This window comes from Myotis davidii, unplaced genomic scaffold (genome assembly GCF_000327345.1).
Source record: "Myotis davidii unplaced genomic scaffold, ASM32734v1 scaffold157, whole genome shotgun sequence".
Classification (NCBI taxonomy): domain Eukaryota; kingdom Metazoa; phylum Chordata; class Mammalia; order Chiroptera; family Vespertilionidae; genus Myotis; species Myotis davidii.
In genome coordinates this window covers 377,820-396,904 of record NW_006288722.1, presented here as the reverse complement: position 1 = coordinate 396,904, position 19,085 = coordinate 377,820, and the positions used below count along the sequence as shown (strand labels likewise).

The window sequence follows — 19,085 nt, the reverse complement described above, 5'->3', positions numbered from 1 at the left end:
CCGAGGCCAGCAAGTCGCAGAGCGCGGGCAGTGCGGCGGGGTCCCGAAGGGCGGTCTGAAGCTGCTCGGTGGCCTGAGGGAGGCTGGGGGTCAGTGTGGGGTTTTCCCCGCAACCTCCCGCTCGCCCCGGTCTGGCTCCGCCCGCCCTGTACCCGGCGGATGCGCTCGGTGTCCGGCAGCAACAGCTCCCGCAGGATCTGTTCCAGGCCCGCGGGCTCCATGGCAGCAGCCGAGCGGCCGAGCGGCCGTTACTTGGCCGGGAGGTGGGAGGGTCTGCACGTGGAGGCTCTGAAACCCACTTCCGGCGGAAAGGGCGTTGCTCCGCGACCCTCCCGTCGCCAGGGTGATTCAACTTGCTTCCCACGGGAGCTCAGGCTCCTCCACTTCCGTTGGGCTAAGCGCGGCTGAGCCGCGGAAACTGCACCCAGCCGACGTAGGTTCCTCCTGCCGAGAGTTCCCAAGCTCCGTGAAACACGGAATTTCGTGAATTCCGGGGCCAACCCGGCTTCCTAAGGAACGCGGCCTGCAAAGCCAGGGCTCGAGTTCCTATATCCAGACCAAACCTTCCAACAACAGGATCCTTTTTCTTAATAAATTTTATTTTGATAATTGTAAAAAGAAAAATCAGGACCAAAATGAAAGGCAACTTAAAAAGTTCAAATATATACTTCTTATATAATAGATATTTATAATTTCCGGAACTTCCCGCGGAAAGGGAGGCGCAAAGGGCAAAGGGAAAGGCAACAATGCCATCACACAAGTCAGTCAATCAGGAGAGATGTTGGTAAGAAATAAACGAAACGTGAAGAAAGGGAGAGAAGAGCAGTTTTGCCACCCAAAACTAGTCCATTTTGAGGTTAACATAGATATAACGGATGAACTTTAGGGAAGAAAAAAAGGAGATGGTGCCCAGCATGAGGAAGAAGATGTAACCAGTGAGTAAGGAGTAGCCAAAGAATTCCACTGTCTGTACCGGCCCTGACATGTTGGAGCGCCTGGCATAGTAGAAGACTGAGTAGAGGAAGATGAAGAGCCCAGTGGAGCCAACGCTCAGTACAGATCGCCACCACCAGCGGTAATCCTCCCCTGACAACTGGAAGTAGGTGAGCGCAATGGAGATACAAGCCCCCACACTCAGCAGGATGGCAAAGACAAAGAAGAGGATGCCATACAAAGTGTACTGCTCCCGACCCCATACTGTGGCAAAGATGTAGTACAGCTCCACAGAGATGGCACTGTGAAGAGAAGAAACAAGACACTGCATTAAAGGGCTGTGCACTGACAGCACAGTGGCCAGGCCAAAACCTAGCCATCACCCACCCCTCCATGTTACTGGGTCACTTGTGGCAAGTGGGTCCAATTGACTTTGCCCTGGAGTTCATGGTTTGTTGGGGATTCTTTTACATATGATTAGCTGCTTTCATTTTAAGAACATTTTTGATAGGTTGAGAGCAGGGATCTTGACTGTTTCATTTTCCATTGTATTATCTGCCCACCACTAAGAGGTACTCAACAAATTAAATGAGTAATCAAATGGGCTTTAACTCACATAGCATTGGCAAACACTAAAGTCAGAAATCAGGAAGAGGGTGAAAGCAATTTCTCTAGAGAGCTTTACAAGTGAGACACCTCATATTTGTACTGACTCAAACTCAGTCCTGCTTGGAGAAAGGAGGAACCCTTTAGTGATCTCTTAGTGGTACAGCTGAACCAGAGATTATCACTGACATTGGGTTAGGGCATAGTGTGAGTGGGGAAAGGAAAAGTTGAGGTCAGAAACCTGAGAGTGATGGCCATAGGATAAAGGGAGGATACCTGAAAGGCAGGAAGCCTCCAACAGTCATGTGGATGAGAGTAGACTTGTACCAGGGCTGAGGTGGGATTTCCCGGGCGATGTTCTTGGTGCGACAAGGTGCATCAAAGGGGTTAGCATTGTTCTTCCCGAAGATACCACCAATGACAGTGAGGGGAAAGCCCACCAGCAGCCAAACCGTCAGAAGCAGCAGGATGGTGGTGGCTGGCAAAGCCTGGGTCGAACCATTGGCCCAATGTACTGAGTTCACCACACTCCAGGTCAGGAAGAAAGGCACTGCAAGGATGGGCCCCCAGAGAGAGGGTCAGCATTAGGAGCTACATCCCTGGGGCACCCGCCTAGACTGCTCCCAGGCAGATGCCACCCTTTCCTGTTCCATTCCTTGTTCCTTATCTTACCAACACCCCTTCTCTCCCATCCATTATCATTAAGGATCAAGGCAGCTTTACATAATGACCTAAGAGTGACACAAGTCCACCTGCCCCCAAGGGCCTGTCCTGCTGTGGCATCAATGATTCCCAACATGAAACATTCCTTTCCTTCAGAAAGCCCTGGTTCAACCATAAATGTGATGGAATATAAATCAAACCTTTAGCATTGGGAACATGAAAGTTTTAGAATGCAAATTATTACTGCCTTTGAAAGGATACGCCAGCTTGAAGGCTAGAGTGTGGTAGCCCACCTCAAAAATAAGAAAATTAAACCCTAGCCAGTTTGGCTCAGTGGATAGAGTGCCAGCCCGTGGACTGAAGGGTTTTGGGTTTGATTCTGGTCAAGGGCATGTACCTCAGTTACAGCCTCGATCCCCATGCGGGAGGCAACCAATCAATGTGTGTCTCTCACATTGATGTTTCTCTCTACCTCTCCTCCTCCACTCTGAAAAATTAATGAAAAAATATCCTTAAGTGAGGCTTAACAAAAAAAAAATAATAAAACTAAAAAAAATGCGAGTATCAAAAAATAAATTCAAGGTGTTATCTCACTGTAATAGTTGAGATTACAGGCTCTAGAGTTGGAATGCTTGGGTCTGAAACCTGGTTCACTACTTTTTAAAAAATATATATATATATCTTGATTTCAGAGAGGAAGGGAAAGGGAGAAAGATAGAAAAATCGATGATGAGAGAGAATTATTGATTGGCTGCCTCCTACGTGCCCCCTATTGGGATTGAGCTGCAACCCAGGCATGTGTCCTTGACCAGAATCGAATCCAGGACCCTTCAGTCCACAGATTGACATGCTACCCACTGAGCCAAACCGACTAGGGCTGGTTCACTACTTTTTTTCGTTAATCCTCACCAGAGATATACTTCCATTGATTTTTCTTTTTTTTTTAGAGAGAGAGAGTGTAAGGGAGAGGAAGAGACAGAAACATCGATCGGCTGCCTCCCACATGTGCCTCAACCAGGGCCGGGATTGAGCCTGCAGCTGAGACATGTGCCCCTGACCGAATCCAACCCGGGATCCTTGAGTCCACAGCCCAACGTTTTATCCGCTAAGCCAAACCGGCTAGGGCTGGTTCACTACTTTTTAGGAGTGTAATCTCAGACAAGCTACTTAATCTGTCTGAAAAAAAAAATGGGGGTAAATAAAATGGGGGTAATATTAACTACTTCATAGAGTTATTGTGAGGATTAAATGAGATGAAAGCATGTTGAGTACTTACCATACTGCCTAGGACATTTTAAGGGCTTCATATTTTTAACCATGCAAAATAAATGCATTCTTGTCTTTGGAATGGTTTTCTTATTGTTTTGTGTGTTTTTTTGTCTTCCTATTTTCATTCCCTTGGAGCCTCTGACTCTATCCCAGGTTCCGTGATGTATTCTAAGTTCCTAAGTTGGCCCAACAGGGAAAAGGCAATTCTCACCAGAGAAGAGACTGGTGGTAAGAATGATGTTCCACACCCAACGCTCGCCTCCGATCTGCCGGTAGAAGTGGCTGGACACATAGCCAGAGATGCAGCAGGTCAAGGCATACAACAAGATGGCTGCTGAGTTAATGGCCCCATGATGGTGCACATTGAACATGCCGAGCAGCGCCATGACAATAATGCCTGCAGGGTGGTAGTGGAAAACCTGTGTTAGGGCTCACCTATCCCTCTTCTGGCAATTTCAGAGGAATTAGCCCCCTTCTCCCAGACCCAAGACCTCCAGCAAAACACTATCTCCCAGTTCTGTTGTCCAGAAAACCCACAATTAGAATATACACATCCTTGCTAGAGCCATCCCACCCTTAACTTAGTCTGCTCCTCACCTTAGACAGATCTGCAGATTCTTTCTGAACAAACCACCTACTTGGATTTAATCCTTTAGAAATACCCCTGGTTAATTTTTATCACCTCACCAGTGCCAAGGGCCAGGAACTGGGCACCCACACCAAGCACAGCGCAGAGCAGACCACGGTACGGAGGGAAACGGAAGACATCTGTATGGATGATTTTCCAGCCATTGTCACCTTGGTCAAAGTCATCACCAGAACCTGCAGAGGTTGTCTCCTCATCCAAGTTGTACCGAGCCAGGTCATTCCGAAGCACACGTCTGGGGGCTGTGAGGCAGGAAGCCACTCTCCTCCATGTAGCCCACAAAGCCACGGAGTGGCAAGTCGTCCACCACAAATTCAAAATAGTACAATTCCTCGATGGCCTGGCGCAGCTGTTCCACCTACAAAAAGCAAGTCAGGAATCAGACAAGGCCTCCCTAGCACAGGGTTAGAGAAGGGTTTTTCAACTTTGGCACTGTTGACATTTGGGGCTGAATAATTCTTTGTTGTTGGATGATGTAAGATACATCATCCCTGGCTTCTTCTCACTAGAGTATCATCCCTCGATAATGACAATCAAAAATATCTCCAGGCAGTGCCAAATGTCCCTTGGGAGACAAAATTGCCCCGTCTTGATCCACTGGGTTAGACCCTATAATGTTGTGATTCTCCAAAAGCAAGTATGACTTGACAGGGTTAAGGCCTAGAAAAAGGAGAGAGGCAAGGTGTAAGAAGGTCTAGAGTAGATTAAGGAAAAGTGTCCAAATACAAGATTTGCTAAAGGAAATAGTATGACAGCCCTGGCTGGTGTTGCTAAATGGTTAGAGCATCACCCCACGCACCAAAGGATTTGATTCCTGGTTCAGGGCACATTCCTGGGTTGTGGTTCACTCCCCGCCCCCCATCAGGGCTTGTTAAGGAGGCAACTGATCGGTGTGTCTCTCTTACACCAATGTTTCTCTCTCCTTCCTTCCCGCCTTTCCAGTCTCTGAAAAGCAATGGAAAAAAATACCGAGTGAGGATTAACAAAAAGAAAGAAAAAAGCACGACAGGGAAGTTTAAGTAGAGTGTAAAGGAGCCAATTATGGAAGGGCTGAAGGGTGAGTATGGACGGAAATAACTGTGTAGCAGTGATAGTTGGGAGCTTACTACCAGAGAGAAGCTTAAGTCAGGCTCTAATACAGCCGTGGGCAAACTATGGCCCGCGGGCCGGATCTGGCCAGTTGGAAATGAATAAAACTAAAAAAAAAAAAAAGACCGTACCCTTTTATGTAATGATGTTTACTTTGAATTTATATTAGTTCACACAAACACTCCATCCATGCTTTTGTTCCGGCCCTCCAGTCCAGTTTAAGAACCCATTGTGGCCCTCGAGTCAAAAAGTTTGCCCACCCCTGCCTAATATCAGCTCTGCAATTCCCTATCCATGTAGTCTTGAAAAAGTCACCTCTGTGCAAAGTATGTTCCTTCATCAACTGAATGCAGACAATACCACCTGCCCTGCCTGTCACATGGGGCTGTAGTTAAAATCAAGTCAGATCTTTCCATAAAGATGCTTTGAAAACCATAAATGTGATGCGCTGTTATTAGTCCCTGGGAGGGAGGGCTAAGTTCTAGCCAATGCAGAGAGACTGACCTGTGCAGAACTGAGCTGCATGTGGCACAGAATTCTCTTTTCCACATTCTCCCGAAAGCGAATCTCGTACAAAGACTCGGCCATTCTGTCACCATCCAGCACTTCACCCAGGCTAAGGCTTTTGTGCCGGATCTTCTCAGGGCAGCAGACTGGAAGCTGATAGTAGTGGTAAGTCTCCTGAGGGTTATGGTAGGGTCCCACTTTGTTGACATACAGAATGACAGGGTCGCCGGCTTTGTAGTGTGTCACACCTGCCACCCCCGTTGTGCTCAGCAGCAGCATCAGGAGTGGCAACCACTGGCAGCTCCAACTTCTCGGGGGCCCTAGGACTGTCATCCTTAAGGCAGTGGAACCTGTTTGGGAGAGTGCTGAGGTTATGGAAACCAGCAATCAACTCATGACGCCCCAAGTCAAGAGCTCAATGATTGAATTCCTCCCATTGGCGCATCCGACCTTCTCTCAGAAAGCCATCTCCGGATCCCCTACACCACACCATGCTTCTATCCCAAAGACGGCTGCACCTCTGCTCTCTTGTCCTCAACCCGGGCTTCCCCACAGAATGACAGGGTCGCCGGCTTTGTAGTGTGTCACACCTGCCACCCCCATTGTGCTCAGCAGCAGCATCAGGAGTGGCAACCACTGGCAGCTCCAACTTCTCAGGGGCCCTAGGACTGTCATCCTTAAGGCAGTGGAACCTCCAGCACCTTCCCGCAGCAGTCCCGGGGTCCTCACCGTGCAGGAAGGGCTGGCCGAGGCGGCGCCAGAAGCCTCAGCGGCCCCGTAGCTGCCCTTGGGCTCCCGCTGGGGTCTGCCCCAGAGCTGCGCGCTAGCGGCGGCCTGCTGAGGACCTGGGGACCGACCTCCATGGGGTTGGCCGCCGCTGTGCCTGATCGTAGCGACTGCGGTCACACCACGTGAGACCCCTCACTCCGCTCAGCGAAGTGCTCGCTCAGGAGCTTTGTGAAGCGGCAGGCCCTGCCCAGCTCTGGCGACCGCTCAAGGCTCAGCCTGCGTCTCTCCGGGCCGGGGGCCCTCCTGGCGATCGGGAGAGCAGCCCAAGACACGTCAGTCTTACCACTTCCGCTCTCACCCGCGGGGCCCTCAGCCCGGCTGGAAGCGTCTTCCCAGACGTTAAAGGGGACTAACCCCGCTGACGGTTCCTGAGCAGGGCTGCGGACCGGGCCTGGCTATCAAGATCAAGGCGCCGTTTCGGGAAAAGAGTCGTCGCCAGGCCGCCCTCCTGTCCCCGGGAAGGTTTGGGCGGAGGGCTTGAGAGCAGTTCCCGCGTGCGCGCCCAGTGACTGTCCAGGACGTGGAACCCGGGCGGCTGCCGAGCCCACACCTAGTGGGCGCCCCGAAGCGTTTGCCGGCTGCACCGACAGCCTTCGCCACCGCCCTAGACCTGAGCGGTCCACGGTCCCCAGCCCGGGCCTGGTGAGGCTTGTGGGCACAGCCCACACAGGGTCCTTGATCCCGGATCTCACCTCCCGCCCCTCGTCCTGAACGGCCTGCCTTCCCGAGGCCGCATTGGAGGCCTCCGTGGCCGTGCAACGACCGTTCATGTCTGACGATAGGCAGGCCTGCGCGGGGGCCGGGGTGGGGGCGCAGAGAGGGTGTCTGCCCGTTCCCCCTGTGAGTTGGGCAGTCCGACAGGGTTATTGTTAATTGCAGGTAAAGAACCTTGCCATGCGTTGTCTCTTTCCTGTTTTTGTTCTTATCTATGTATATATATTTGGAATGCTCTTAATTTTGTGTTGCAGACTATTCAAGGGTGTCTACCTGTAAGGGCGTTTTCCTGGAGATCGGGCCCAGGGGCAGAGACCTTCCTTTGGCCACCTGGGAGCAGCATGTGAGGAAGCTGCAAGTCACAAGTGGCTTCTGGCCTGAAAAGTCCTTCATTTGCCAACATCTGCCCCCTCTGACCCAACCCTCCTTCCTACAGGAGGTGAGGTTCCAGGAAGTAGGGGGTTGAGTTTTTTAGAAAACGATTCTTGCAATTAGAAAAGTAGCTTAAGCCCTAGCCTGTTTGGCTTGGTGGATGGAGCTTCGTCCTGCGGACTGAAGGGTCCCGGGTTCGATTCAGTTCAAGGGCACATGCCGGGTCTGTGGCTCTATCCCCAGTAGGCGGCGTGCAGGAGGTGGCTGATCAGTGTTTCTCTCATCATTGATGTTTCTGTCTCCCTCCCTTCCTCTCTGAAAAAAGTAAAAATGTTTGTTGTTGTTTTAAGTAGCTTAAGTGGCTTTGGAATAGTTTTTAAGCGACAGCCTTCGTTCTCTAAAGCCAGAAACCTGGGCCTCTTTCTCAATTACCCGCCCCCCCCCCCGCCCCCAGATCAATGCCACCAAGTCCCTTCTGCTTATTTCATGAATATCTTCCAAATACCTGCTCTCCCTGCCTGTCTTGATTCAGGCCCACCCTCTCACCTAAATTACCTTGACAGCAGCTTATTAAAAACATAGCTATCTGGGTACCACCAAATCAGGATCGTGGGGGAGTGGGCATCACTATTTTTTAATAAGCTCTCATTTTGGTGCGCATCAAAATTTGATCATGAGTATATAAGGTAAAGTCAAAAAAGCTTGGCATGGCCTGGCTGGCATTGCTCAGTGGTTGAGCATTGACCTATGAGCCAGGAGGTCATGGTTCCCAGTCAGGGCACAGGCTGAGGTTGCCGGCTCAGTCCCCAGTAGGGGGCGCATGCAGGAGGCAGCCGATCAATGATTCTCTTCATTGATGTTTCTATCTCTCCCTCACCCTTCCTCTCTGAAATAAAAATTTATTAAAAAAAAAAAAAAAGCAAAAAGCTTGGCATGTAAGGTCACTCAGACCTGGACCTTAATTGTTTTTTTAGGTACATTCCCCTTCTGTAATCCTATCTTGTATTCAAGTTAAAATTCTTTTTTCCTTGTTTAAAATTAATTTTAGAGAGATGAAGGAAGAGAAACATCCATTTGTTGTTCCACTTATTTATGCATTTATTGGTTTCTTCTTATATGTGTCCTCATCTGAGATAGAATTGGTAATGCTGGCATTTGGGGATGATGCTCTAACCAACTGCTCTCTGGCCAGGGCTCATATTGAAATTCTAAATGTCATGTTCTCTCAAGCCTGCAAGCCTCATGTGGTTCCTTCTGCCTGAACTGCCCAATCTACCATTCCTGACCTGCATGGAGGCTTTTGAACAGTGCAAGCGCCATCTTCTCTATAAAGCCTTCCCTTTCATCTCTTTCCAAGCATTGTTTGTAGCACTTTATCTCTACTGTTATTTCTTATGTGTGTCTCCCTTGTTAACTGCTAACTCCTTACAGAATTTTATCCATTTTGCTATCCTCTGGACCTAGCAGTGCTCTTGTATATAGTAGGTAGCTTAACCGTTTGACTGCTAAGGAGCGCTATCGTGCTCTTCTTATTTAAAACAAATTTATGTAAACAATTGGTATTTTTTAATTTTTGTTGTTGCAAAGCAATACAAGTGAGTTTATTGTATAAAAAGTGTTTTACATTTTTTCCCATACACGCGCAATTAGTGCCGCAGTTTTGGCATATGTCCGAAAAAATACGTCAGCAGCCAAACGGTTAATACACGTTCTTTATTTATTTATTTTTTTAAAATATATTTTATTGATTTTTTACAGAGAGGAAGAGAGAGAAATAGAGAGCTAGAAACATCGATGAGAGAGAAACATCGACCAGCCGCCTCCTGCACATCTCCTACTGGAGATGTGCCCGCAACCCAGGTACATGCCCTTGCCCGGAATCGAACCTGGGACCCTTCAGTCCGCAGGCCGACGCTCTATCCACTGAGCCAAACCGGTTTTGGCAATACACGTTCTTTAAATGAAGTGGGTAACTCCCCTCCACCCCTGCCTCCTTACCACAGCGCCCTGGACAATGCTCATCTTGACAGAGTAAGGATATGTAGGTCAGGTTGTCAATAAATGGGGATTTACCAATAGCCTATGGCATAATCTGTTGTTGAAGTTTTTGTTTTATTTTGGAGGATGGAAGATAAAAGACATCTGATTGTTCCCTTAGTTTTTCCTCTGCATGTCCCCTTGCCTTCCCCCAAAATCTCAAATCCAGACAACCCCTTTATGATCACAACCCCCTTTCCTGGCATTCCCACCAAATTTGTTCTTCCATTTCACCGAGACCTAGAACCCCTCCCACTACCCCTTTGGCTTTTTTCTATCTTGTTTTCCAAACCATGCACCTTAGATTCTGCATTCCATCATTTCAGCCACATTCTTGTCTGTGTTTTGTTTGTTTTTAATATATTTTTTATTGATTTCGGCGAGGAAGGGAGAGGGGGAGAGAGATTAAAAACATCAGTGATGAGAGAGAATCATTGATCAGCTGCCTCCTGCATGGCCCCCACTGGGCATTGAACCCAGAACCCTTCAGTCCGCAGGCCGACACTTTACTGAGCCAAACCAGCTAGGGATGAAATCAATTTTTAAAAAATAAAATTAAAAACACAGGCAAGCCCTAACTGGTTTGGCTCAATGGATAGAGCGTCGGCCTGTGGACTGAAGGGTCCTGGGTTTGATTCCGGTCAAGGGCACATGCCTGGGTTGTGGGCTCAATCCCCAGTGGGAGCCATGCAGGAGGCAGCCAATCAGTGATTCTCATTATTGATGTTTCTATCCCTTCTCTCCCTTCCTCTGAAATCAATAAAAATAAATTTTAAAAGTTCAGGGTGGGGGGGAAGGAGACATATGTAATACTCTTTGTAACACTTTAAGCAATAAAACAAAATAAAAAAATATATTGTTATATAAAAAATAAGAAATAAGAATAAATAAATTTTTTAAAAAAGAATTTGTACTTGATTCTAAGGAGAATGGGAACATATTAAATTGTTTTAAATGGGCCTCGCTGGTGTGGCTCAGCAGTTGAGCATCAACCTAAGAACCTAGAGGTCCCTGGTTTGATTCTGGATCAGGTCACATGCTGGGGTTATGGGCTCGATCCCCAGTGGGGGTTGTGCAGGAGGCAGCTGATTAATGATTTTCATTATTGATGTCTCTCTCCCTTTCTCTATGAAATCAATAAAAATATATTTTAAGAAATTGTTTTGAATGGAATTAAATCAGGTTTATGCTTTGGACTTTAGGGTGAAGTAGAGTTTAGGGTCATGGAAAGCCAGATAATGCATTTCAAGGTTAAGAGGTGGAGTCTACTCCACACCTTCAATCTGAGTGATCCTTGTAACCTTGTAATTGTCTTTACTCTTATAAAGATGTTTGAAGTGATGCTTTGTGATTTTAGAGCCTAGCCTTAATTGGTCATGTGACTTGTGATTTTTTTTTTTCCTCTTGAAATTCAGTGCCACTGTGTGAGGGAACTCTGGCTTGTCTGCTGGATAATGAGACCATATGAAGCAGAAACAAACCATCCCAGCTGAGATGAGACCAACTAAGTCTAGCTCAGTTTGCAAAAATAAAGTTGTTTTAAGCCCAAAACAGAAAAATGTATGAATTTTAAAATTAGATTCTTTAGAATTGCTTCTATAATACCTTGCAATTCTCTTTAATATTCTCACACTCATTGCCCTAGTGCCACGTTGGCTCAGTGGATAGAGCGTTGGCCTGTTGACTAAACGGTCCCAGGTTCAATTCCTGCCAGGGGCACATGCCTGGGTTATGGGCTCGATCCCCCGCCCCCCAGTAGGGGGCGTGCAGTAGACAGCCAATCAATGATTCTCATCATTGATATTTTTATCTCTCCTCTCTGAAATCAATTTTTAAAAAAATTCTCACACGTGTTTTTTACGCTGGATATAAAGTCTGGGAGCACAGGGTCTACTAGCCTTGTTGCTTATTTTATCCCAGTACTCAGCACACTGCCTGGCACATAGTAGGTGCTCAATAAACATGAGTGGTTGGCCCTAGCCGGTTTGGCTCAGTGGACAGAGCATCGGCCTGAGGACTCAAGGGTCCCAGGTTCGATTCTGGTCAAGGGCATGTACCCAGTAGGGAGTGTGTAGGAGGCAGCTGATTGATGTTTCTCTCTCATTGATGTTTCTAACACTCTGTCCCTCTACCTTCCTCTCTGTACAAAAATCAATAAAATATATATTATAAAAAATAAATAAACATGAGTGGTTGAAGTGACCATATCTATGAAGGAGTCTCACCAGATTGTGAAGGTGCTCCAGGAATGAATATGTTCCAAACCACTTCATTCTCAAGCCTGTGGCCAGTGGTGAATAGGTGAATTGTGATGTGTGCGGAACATGGGACCTTCGGGAATTCCGTAATCAAGAGGAGAATGAGTAACAACAGCTAGTGGAGACAAAGAATTCTCCCTTTTCCCCACTCCATGTTCCCAGTGGAGAGCGGAACCCTGCATCCCAGATTTGTGTGACTACACAGGCAAGCATTTGGAGACTAACTTCACTTTGGTACCTTAGCCTCAGTGGCTCAAGGTGTTGGTTTTCTGAGCAGACAGGAGGCTCTTAAGTAGCAACGCTCCCTGCTCTCAGCAAGCCCAGCACATGGGGAAGGGGGACACCCAGGAGGCAGCACCGCCCACTTCGGCCTACCGCTCTGTCATGGAGGAGTACGGTTATGAAGTGGGCAAGTCCATTGGCAATGGCTCCTACGGGACAGTGTATGAAGCTTACTACACAAAGCAGAAGGTCATGGTGGCTGTCAAGATCATCTCAAAGAAGAAGGCCTCTGAGGACTATCTTGTCAAGTTCCTGCCTCGTGAGATACAGGTTAGAGAGGGTACAGGAAGAGGGAACTGGTACCAAGCTGCTTAAGGCTTCTCAGAAGAGGTATGGCTAGGAGGGGGTGGGGCCAGAAACCCCCAAACCAGAACTGATATAAATCCCATCTCTTTCCACTCACTCATTCACCTTCAGCCCCTCAAAAAGGAGACATGCAAAGCACAGGGTTTGCCCACAGGCCACCAAACGCTCTTTTGTTCCTGTTGCAAAGTACTATGAAAGTAGCACTGAGAGAGCAGGGGGCCGGGAGCACAGCCACGGTTCTCCCTTCCCAGGCTTGATGGGTCCCTCTTCTGGGGCCAGGTAATGAAGGTCCTGCGGCACAAGAACCTCATCAACTTCTACCAGGCCATCGAGACCACGTCCCGAGTGTACATAATTCTGGAGTTGGCTCAGGGCGGCGATGTCCTTGAATGGGTCCAGCGCTACGGGGCCTGCTCTGAGCCCCTTGCGGGCAAGTGGTTCTCCCAGATGTCCCTGGGCATCGCCTACCTGCACAGCAAGGGCATCGTGCACCGGTGAGTGTGCTGCCACCTGGACTGGGGCCTTTGGGCTCTCAAGGGGGTTTTATGCACATTTCTGCCCTGTTTTTTCCTCCTTTGACCTCCCTTCTCAGTATCTAGGCCCATTCATCCATATTTTTTAGCTGGTCAAGAACATTTATTAAGTACCCACTGTGGTTAGAGCACTTTATGAAATGGTGAGCTCCCAGGGTCCTCAGATACCATCCTCTTACGTCTTTGGGCTCTGCTCACAACTCCATGGTTTTCCTTCTCTGCTTTGTTTTCTCACAATGGCATCTCTCTTGCGCTATGCCTTTCCTCATCTCTAGCCTCTGACCCCTGGCCCTTCAGTTCTGAGTCTAATACTAAGTCCTCTCCCTGACCCCCAGCTTTTCTGCTCCTTGTAGGGACTTAAAGTTGGAGAATTTATTGCTGGACAAGCGGGAGAATGTGAAGATATCAGACTTTGGCTTCGCCAAGATGGTACCTTCTAGCCATTCTGTGCATAATAGCCCTTCTTTACACCAAAGGACCTATTTTACCCACCTCAGCCAGACCTACTGTGGCAGCTTTGCTTATGCCTGCCCAGAGATCTTGCTAGGCTTACCCTACAACCCCTTCCTGTCTGACACCTGGAGCATGGGTGTCATCCTCTACACTCTGCTGGTTGCCCGTCTGCCCTTTGATGACACCAATCTCAAGAAGCTGCTGAAGGAGACTCAGAAGGAGGTCACTTTTCCACCCAACGTGTCCGTCTCCCAGGAGTGCAAGGTGCTGGCTCTCCCAATCGTACTGAGGACTCAGGGACCCACAGGGAGGGAACCCAACCCAGGCCTCCCAACGCTAGAGAAGGCTCTTCCCTACCAGAGCCATCTTGCACTCTAGCCCCTGCCCTAGAATAGTGGGAAGGACTTAAAGGGCCAACCACTGGGTTCCGTACCTTAGATGTGAGTGGTGAGCAGGATTCACCTATCTTTTTAGGCCAGAAGAGGATTATGCAAGGGATCCCCCCAATGAATCCATCCTTCTCTTCCCCTCCAGGGAGTTAAAGGCTTGGTTCTTCAGGAAACAATCAGGGTCACAGACCCTTCCATCAGAGTGGTGTGATGGGCTATCCTGCTTCTTTCTTAGGTCCCCTGTTAAATGCCTGTGTGGCATAATGGGAGGCTCAGCCAAGACCCCTCTCTCCCCTGCCTAGAACCTGGTCTTCCAGACGCTACGTCCACCCAACAAGCGTGCCACCATCCTGGACATCATCAAGGATCCATGGGTGCTCAAGTTCCAGCCTGAGCAACCCACCCATGAGATCAGGCTGCTTGAGGCCATGTGGCAGCCGCTCAGCACGGCGAGTCGTCGCGCATCCTTGGAAATCAGTATCTGAAAGTGGCTGAGGCAGGGGTTGAGAGAGGAGCAAAGCAGGAAGGGTTTGGGGCTGAAAATCTTTTATACCAAAAATAAATCTAATTCTGATTAGTTTCATTAGTTGGGGTCAAAGATATTCTTTCCTTAGGGAACCTTAGCAGGAACACTGCTGAGGGTAAGAGGTGATTTCTGCCCAGAGCCTGTGACTAGTAATCTTGATAGCTGTTAAGTCCACATTGTCATTCACAGTGTAGCTTATATTTGGCTCATGGAGGAGGGTGTACTCAGATGAAAACATGCTTTAGAGAAGTTCATTATTCTGGCTAAGTACATGTTCACTATTTTACATTCCTCTGCACTTTAAATGGTCAAGTCATAGGGTAGAGGCCCTGGTTGCTCTGTTTGGTCATGGCTCTGCCTCTGTCTATAGTCTAAAGGGACAGCATTGTGTTATCAAGCCTGGCCAGTGGTGGTCAGTGGTTGGAGGTCACAGTCCGATTACAGGTCGGGGCACATGCCCAGATTGCAGGCTCAATCCCCAGTAGGGGGCAGCCGATCAATGATTCTCTTTCATCACTGATATTTCTTTCACTCTTGCCCTCTCCCTCCCTCTCTGAACGCAGTATTTTTTTAAAAAAAGAAAAGTAATGGTTATCAGGATATATGAAGTATCTTGTTCTCTGTCACTCCTCTAAATTCACTATTGAAACAGCCCCAGTGAATCCTAGCCACACACACTATTGCTCCTAGACAGAAAAGTGACAGTTCAAACCAAGTCTACTAACTGTGGGTTCTGGATAAAGGAAAGCTACTTGCCCCTTTATCCCTGTATTCTCCTTCCCTATCATTAATAATGGGCTTTGCAAAAAAAAAAAAAGGGTAGTAAATCATGGGGCTGTCTTCTCAGATGCTGACTGGGGAAAGTGATGAGGGAAGATGCAGAGAAAGCTCCAGTTCTAAGATAAGCAATAGATGGCAGTTTCCTCAGCCACAGCTCTAGCAACTCTAGGACAAACCAACTTGCAAGATGAACCTAGTAGGTAAGATACTGGAAACATTTATTCTATGTTACAATGCCCCTTCCTTACTCCTGTTAGTATTCACTGCCTGAAACAGCTCCAAGTTTCAGGTGTAGACAAGGCCGTATAAGCACTAGGATTCCATCTGCCCAATTTTATTGAAGACAAGGGCACTGTAACTGCTATCAAAGAGAAGGGAGCCCAGGGGCTCCTCCCACACCAAGATCCTTCTTCAGAGTTGATCCACGCCAGGGATTGGAGGGCAGCAGAGCCTTTCTCAGGCAGGGACATACCACCACCCTCAGCAGGGCCTCCCAAAAGGCTATGTTCCTTTAGCTTAGCACTTGGCACTTAAGGAAAAGAGATCAACGAAGGCAGCATCAGGAAGATAAGCCCCGACTCATCAGGATACCCACTCAGCCAACTGCTTTAGTGTGTCCTCATCTTCATCCGCCTTGGGAGCTTTGGGGACAAGGATATCCAGAGAAAGACATGTTAAAGCCTCAGCACCTTCCAATCACCCCTTGCTACAGCACTCAGAACCTGCTGAATTCTCTCTCCCCAGCAAAGAACCTAAAGGTTTGGTACTTCTGCTTGCTGGGCTGCTGCTAATCCTGTATCTTTGTGCAAATTTTTAAAAGGTGCCTGTTTTGCACAGCATCTGCAGCCCTAAACCAGGGCACACAGTTTGGTGAGTGGAGCACAGACTGGATTTTGGTCCCCATTCTCCTTTAGTCAGGTGCCCTTACAACAACCTGTGCAACTTTAGCAGCAGCCCTTTCTGCCTGGTTCCTTTAAGGCAGGATAGATGAGGAACTCTCTCCCCATATCTATCCCACCCTCTCAAGTCCTTAAGACATCAGAACAGCCCTGGGTACCTGGCCCTGCAGGCAGATGTGTAGAGGGTACACTGGGCAGTTTGACTGGGGGTTCTTCCTCCTTGTCGCCCACATGTAACAACTCCCGAGCCAATTCCTCTTGTTCCAGCTCCTCTAGTTCCTCCAACAGTTCATCCTAGATAGACAAGATTCAAGACAAAGGAAGGAAATTTTTGCTTCTAAAAACATACCATGTTCCCCTCTAAACTTGCCCCCCGATTCTCTTGGACATTGTTTTCTGGATGGTCCCATGCTTCCTCCAAGGCTTCCTGACCCCTCACTCCCAATCACCTCATCCACATCATCTGCAAAGCCCACAGGCCGAGAAATGGCATCAGAAATCTGCTGGGCCACCTCCTGTTGTTCTGTGATGTCGGCCATCAGTTCATCCACCTTGTCAATGTCCCTGAGAAGAAGATATATAGCCCAGAAATCAGGCAACTGCCCCCCTGACTTTCTGATCTCACATGAATGAAGCTCCTTGTCTGTGGCCTCACTGATAAATCCATGGCTAGCAGGTATACGAGATTCCCTGGAAAACTGTAACTAGGCAAGTTACAATGGCAAACTGAAAAATGGCAAGAATCCACATGGGAATGGGGGTGGGGCTGGGAACAGATTACACTCCCTTTTCTGAAGAACCTTTAGAAAATTAGGAAAATCATTTTTCCTTGCTAGAAAGCTCTAGCCAGAAAAGAGAGATTCTTGCAAGAAGAAAAGGAGGCTGACAGAGGTCTGGCCATCACAGGTGTCTATACTGTAGATTCACATGCAGAGAGCTTTTAAGATCCAAAGCCTAATACCAAGCTACTCTCCTGTGCCTGGGCCCCCTCCCCCCATACCCACATGTCCTGGTAGGCTTTCTTCATGCCATGGGCAGCAAGCTCCATGGTGCGAAGGACTTCTGCATTGGTGGTGGCATTCTCAATGGCTTCACGCTGAAACTCCAGGGTGGATAATGTCCCATCCGTTTGTGCTAGCTGCTGTTCCAATCTTTTCTTCCTCCGCAAAGCCTGTAGGGCAGCTGACCCAGCCCACACCTTGAACATCAGAGTCAGAAGCCCCTGCTTCCCACCTGGGTCCTCCCTATTGGCACCTTTCCCCTGTCACCTCTCTTATTTTTGGTCCCATGCTTCTTGGCTGTTTGGAGCTCCTGTTGAATCTTCTGTTCCAGAAACTCCTGTTTCTTGATCAGTATCTTCTCCGTTTCCTTCAGTTTCTGTATCGCCTCTTCGGGGGTTGGTCCCTTCTCCTTCTTCCCTGGTGTCAATAGAGAAGGCCCATATTGTGTGAAGGGGAAAAATTAACCACCAATCATGGAGTGCACGGTATGTGCTAGGCACTTAACTGTGTTATTTTAATCCCAAAATGGCTCTCTACAACAGCGGTTGTCAACCTGTGGGTCGCGACCCCTTTGGAGGTCGAACGAGACCCTTTCACAGGGGTCTCCTAAGACCATCCTGCATATCAGATGTTTACATTACGATTCATAACAGTAGCAACATTACAGTTATGAAGTAGCAACGAAAATAATTTTATGGTTGGGTCACAACATGAGGGACTGTATTTAAAGGGCCAGAAGGTTGAGAACCACTGCTCTACAACGAACGGACTATCTTCACTTTACAAATGTGAAAACAGGCACAAAGATACTAAACATTTTTTTGTCTGAAATCACAACTAGTAAGAGATTGAGCAGTGATTGAAATGTGGCAGTATGACTTCCAAAGCCAGTATTCTTTTGCTGTCCAAGCTGCCTTTTCAAGTCATTTCCAGCTTTCAAAAAAATTTTATAGACTTTATTTCTTAGAGCAGTTTTAGGGTCACAGCAAAGTTGAGTGGAAGGTACAGATATTTTCCATTTGCCCCTTGCACCCACATATGATTAACCTCCCATGATCACATCCCCCACCAGAATTGTCACTTTTTATAATCACTGTTCCATTTGCTATCCTAGGAGATACCCAAGGTCCTGACACCACAGGTTTAAATGGAATGAAGTACAGGGGGCTAGAGAAAAAAAATTAAAACCTGATCTCAATTTTTCCTTTCATCTTCTGCACTTCTCAGTTCTTTCCCTCCGCCCACAAATCTGATGGCCTTCCATACTCTCTACTGCCCACAGGATAAAATCCAAAGCTTTAAAAATGAGACACACAAGGTCCTCTCCTACTACACTTCCTTCTGCTTTCTCTTCCCCTTCAGCGCACATATTCATGGAACTACTCTTCCAGCTAAATATCCTCTTTCCAGCCTTTGTTTTGCGCACACACGCTGTTCCCTCTTCCTGGGGTAGCTCAGTTCCCCACCTGGCATGCTTCTAGCCTGCTGGACCTGGACACCTGCTGCTTCTAAGCTCCCTGGTTCCACGAACATCACCATGTAGTGCACACTCTAAATGCTTGTCGTCCCCCATCAGAGAGGAGCTTTGAGAAGGCCCCTTTCTTCGTCACTGCAGCTCCCCTCTTGCCCAGCACCAGAGTTTTGGAAAGGACTGGAAACTGGCCGTCGGAACCAAAACCGTGGGAGCCGGCACTGCCGCCGTCCTCCACCCCGAGCCTTCCCGGACCCAGAGCTCTTCCTTCCGAGGTGGCGGAAGGCGGGCAGGCGGCGCCTGGCGCTCTGACAAGGCGGGGCCTCCCGCACTGGAGGCCTTGCGGGGCCATCACCAGGATTTTCGGGAAAGCCTGTCCCCTGGGTTTCTTCCCCGTCTGTCTCCCCAACCCCCTCCCCTTCCCCTGTGGCCCGTGCTCCCCCCTCCCGAAGAGTCGGCCGAGACCACTCATGGCCCCTGCCTGTCCTGCCTCTGCCCCACGGCGTCCTGCACACTTCCGCCTTGTTCCTGGGAGCCTGCATCCCAGCGCTCAGAGACCCGG

At 48.5% G+C, this 19,085-nt stretch overlaps 4 protein-coding genes across 6 annotated transcripts in view; 1 reads left to right on the top strand and 3 right to left on the bottom strand.

The window, feature by feature from the left end:
* Nucleotides 1–491, bottom strand: part of IPO4 (importin 4) — an 8,538-nt gene extending 8,047 nt beyond the window's left edge. The window contains exons 1-2 of the mRNA XM_015562067.1: nucleotides 153–491; nucleotides 8–73 (exon numbers count right to left, since the gene is read on the bottom strand). Of these exons, the coding sequence (XP_015417553.1) occupies nucleotides 8–73; nucleotides 153–221 (135 nt within the window). The 5' untranslated portion in view covers nucleotides 222–491. The remainder of the gene's footprint in view (nucleotides 1–7; nucleotides 74–152) is intronic.
* An 87-nt stretch (nucleotides 492–578) lies between these two features.
* TM9SF1 (transmembrane 9 superfamily member 1) lies at nucleotides 579–6,560 on the bottom strand. Its single transcript, XM_006779541.2, is given in 7 exon segments — nucleotides 579–1,235; nucleotides 1,816–2,089; nucleotides 3,683–3,868; nucleotides 4,159–4,351; nucleotides 4,353–4,475; nucleotides 5,711–6,063; nucleotides 6,406–6,560. Coding segments are annotated over 6 exon segments (1,506 nt in total). The 5' UTR covers nucleotides 6,047–6,063; nucleotides 6,406–6,560; the 3' UTR covers nucleotides 579–841.
* A 243-nt stretch (nucleotides 6,561–6,803) lies between these two features.
* TSSK4 (testis specific serine kinase 4) lies at nucleotides 6,804–14,430 on the top strand. 3 transcript variants are annotated; one of them, XM_015562079.1, is made up of 5 exons: nucleotides 6,804–7,381; nucleotides 7,471–7,655; nucleotides 12,751–12,965; nucleotides 13,358–13,721; nucleotides 14,149–14,430. In XM_015562079.1, exons 3-5 carry the CDS (start codon nucleotides 12,754–12,756, stop codon nucleotides 14,329–14,331), a joined length of 759 nt encoding a protein of 252 aa, XP_015417565.1. In that variant the 5' UTR covers nucleotides 6,804–7,381; nucleotides 7,471–7,655; nucleotides 12,751–12,753; the 3' UTR covers nucleotides 14,332–14,430. The 3 variants fall into 3 exon arrangements, with proteins under 3 accessions (XP_015417565.1, XP_015417566.1, XP_006760909.1); XM_015562080.1 differs by lacking the exon at nucleotides 7,471–7,655; XM_006760846.2 differs by lacking the exons at nucleotides 6,804–7,381; nucleotides 7,471–7,655 and adding an exon at nucleotides 11,767–12,435.
* Nucleotides 14,431–15,349: 919 nt separating this feature from the next.
* Nucleotides 15,350–19,078, bottom strand: CHMP4A (charged multivesicular body protein 4A). Its single transcript, XM_006760845.2, has 6 exons — nucleotides 18,965–19,078; nucleotides 17,320–17,469; nucleotides 17,056–17,233; nucleotides 16,501–16,615; nucleotides 16,210–16,345; nucleotides 15,350–15,793 (listed from the first exon to the last, which is right to left on the bottom strand). The coding sequence occupies exons 1-6, from the start codon at nucleotides 18,993–18,995 to the stop codon at nucleotides 15,735–15,737; spliced, it is 669 nt and encodes a 222-aa protein (XP_006760908.2). The 5' UTR covers nucleotides 18,996–19,078; the 3' UTR covers nucleotides 15,350–15,734.
* Nucleotides 19,079–19,085: the final 7 nt, after the last annotated feature.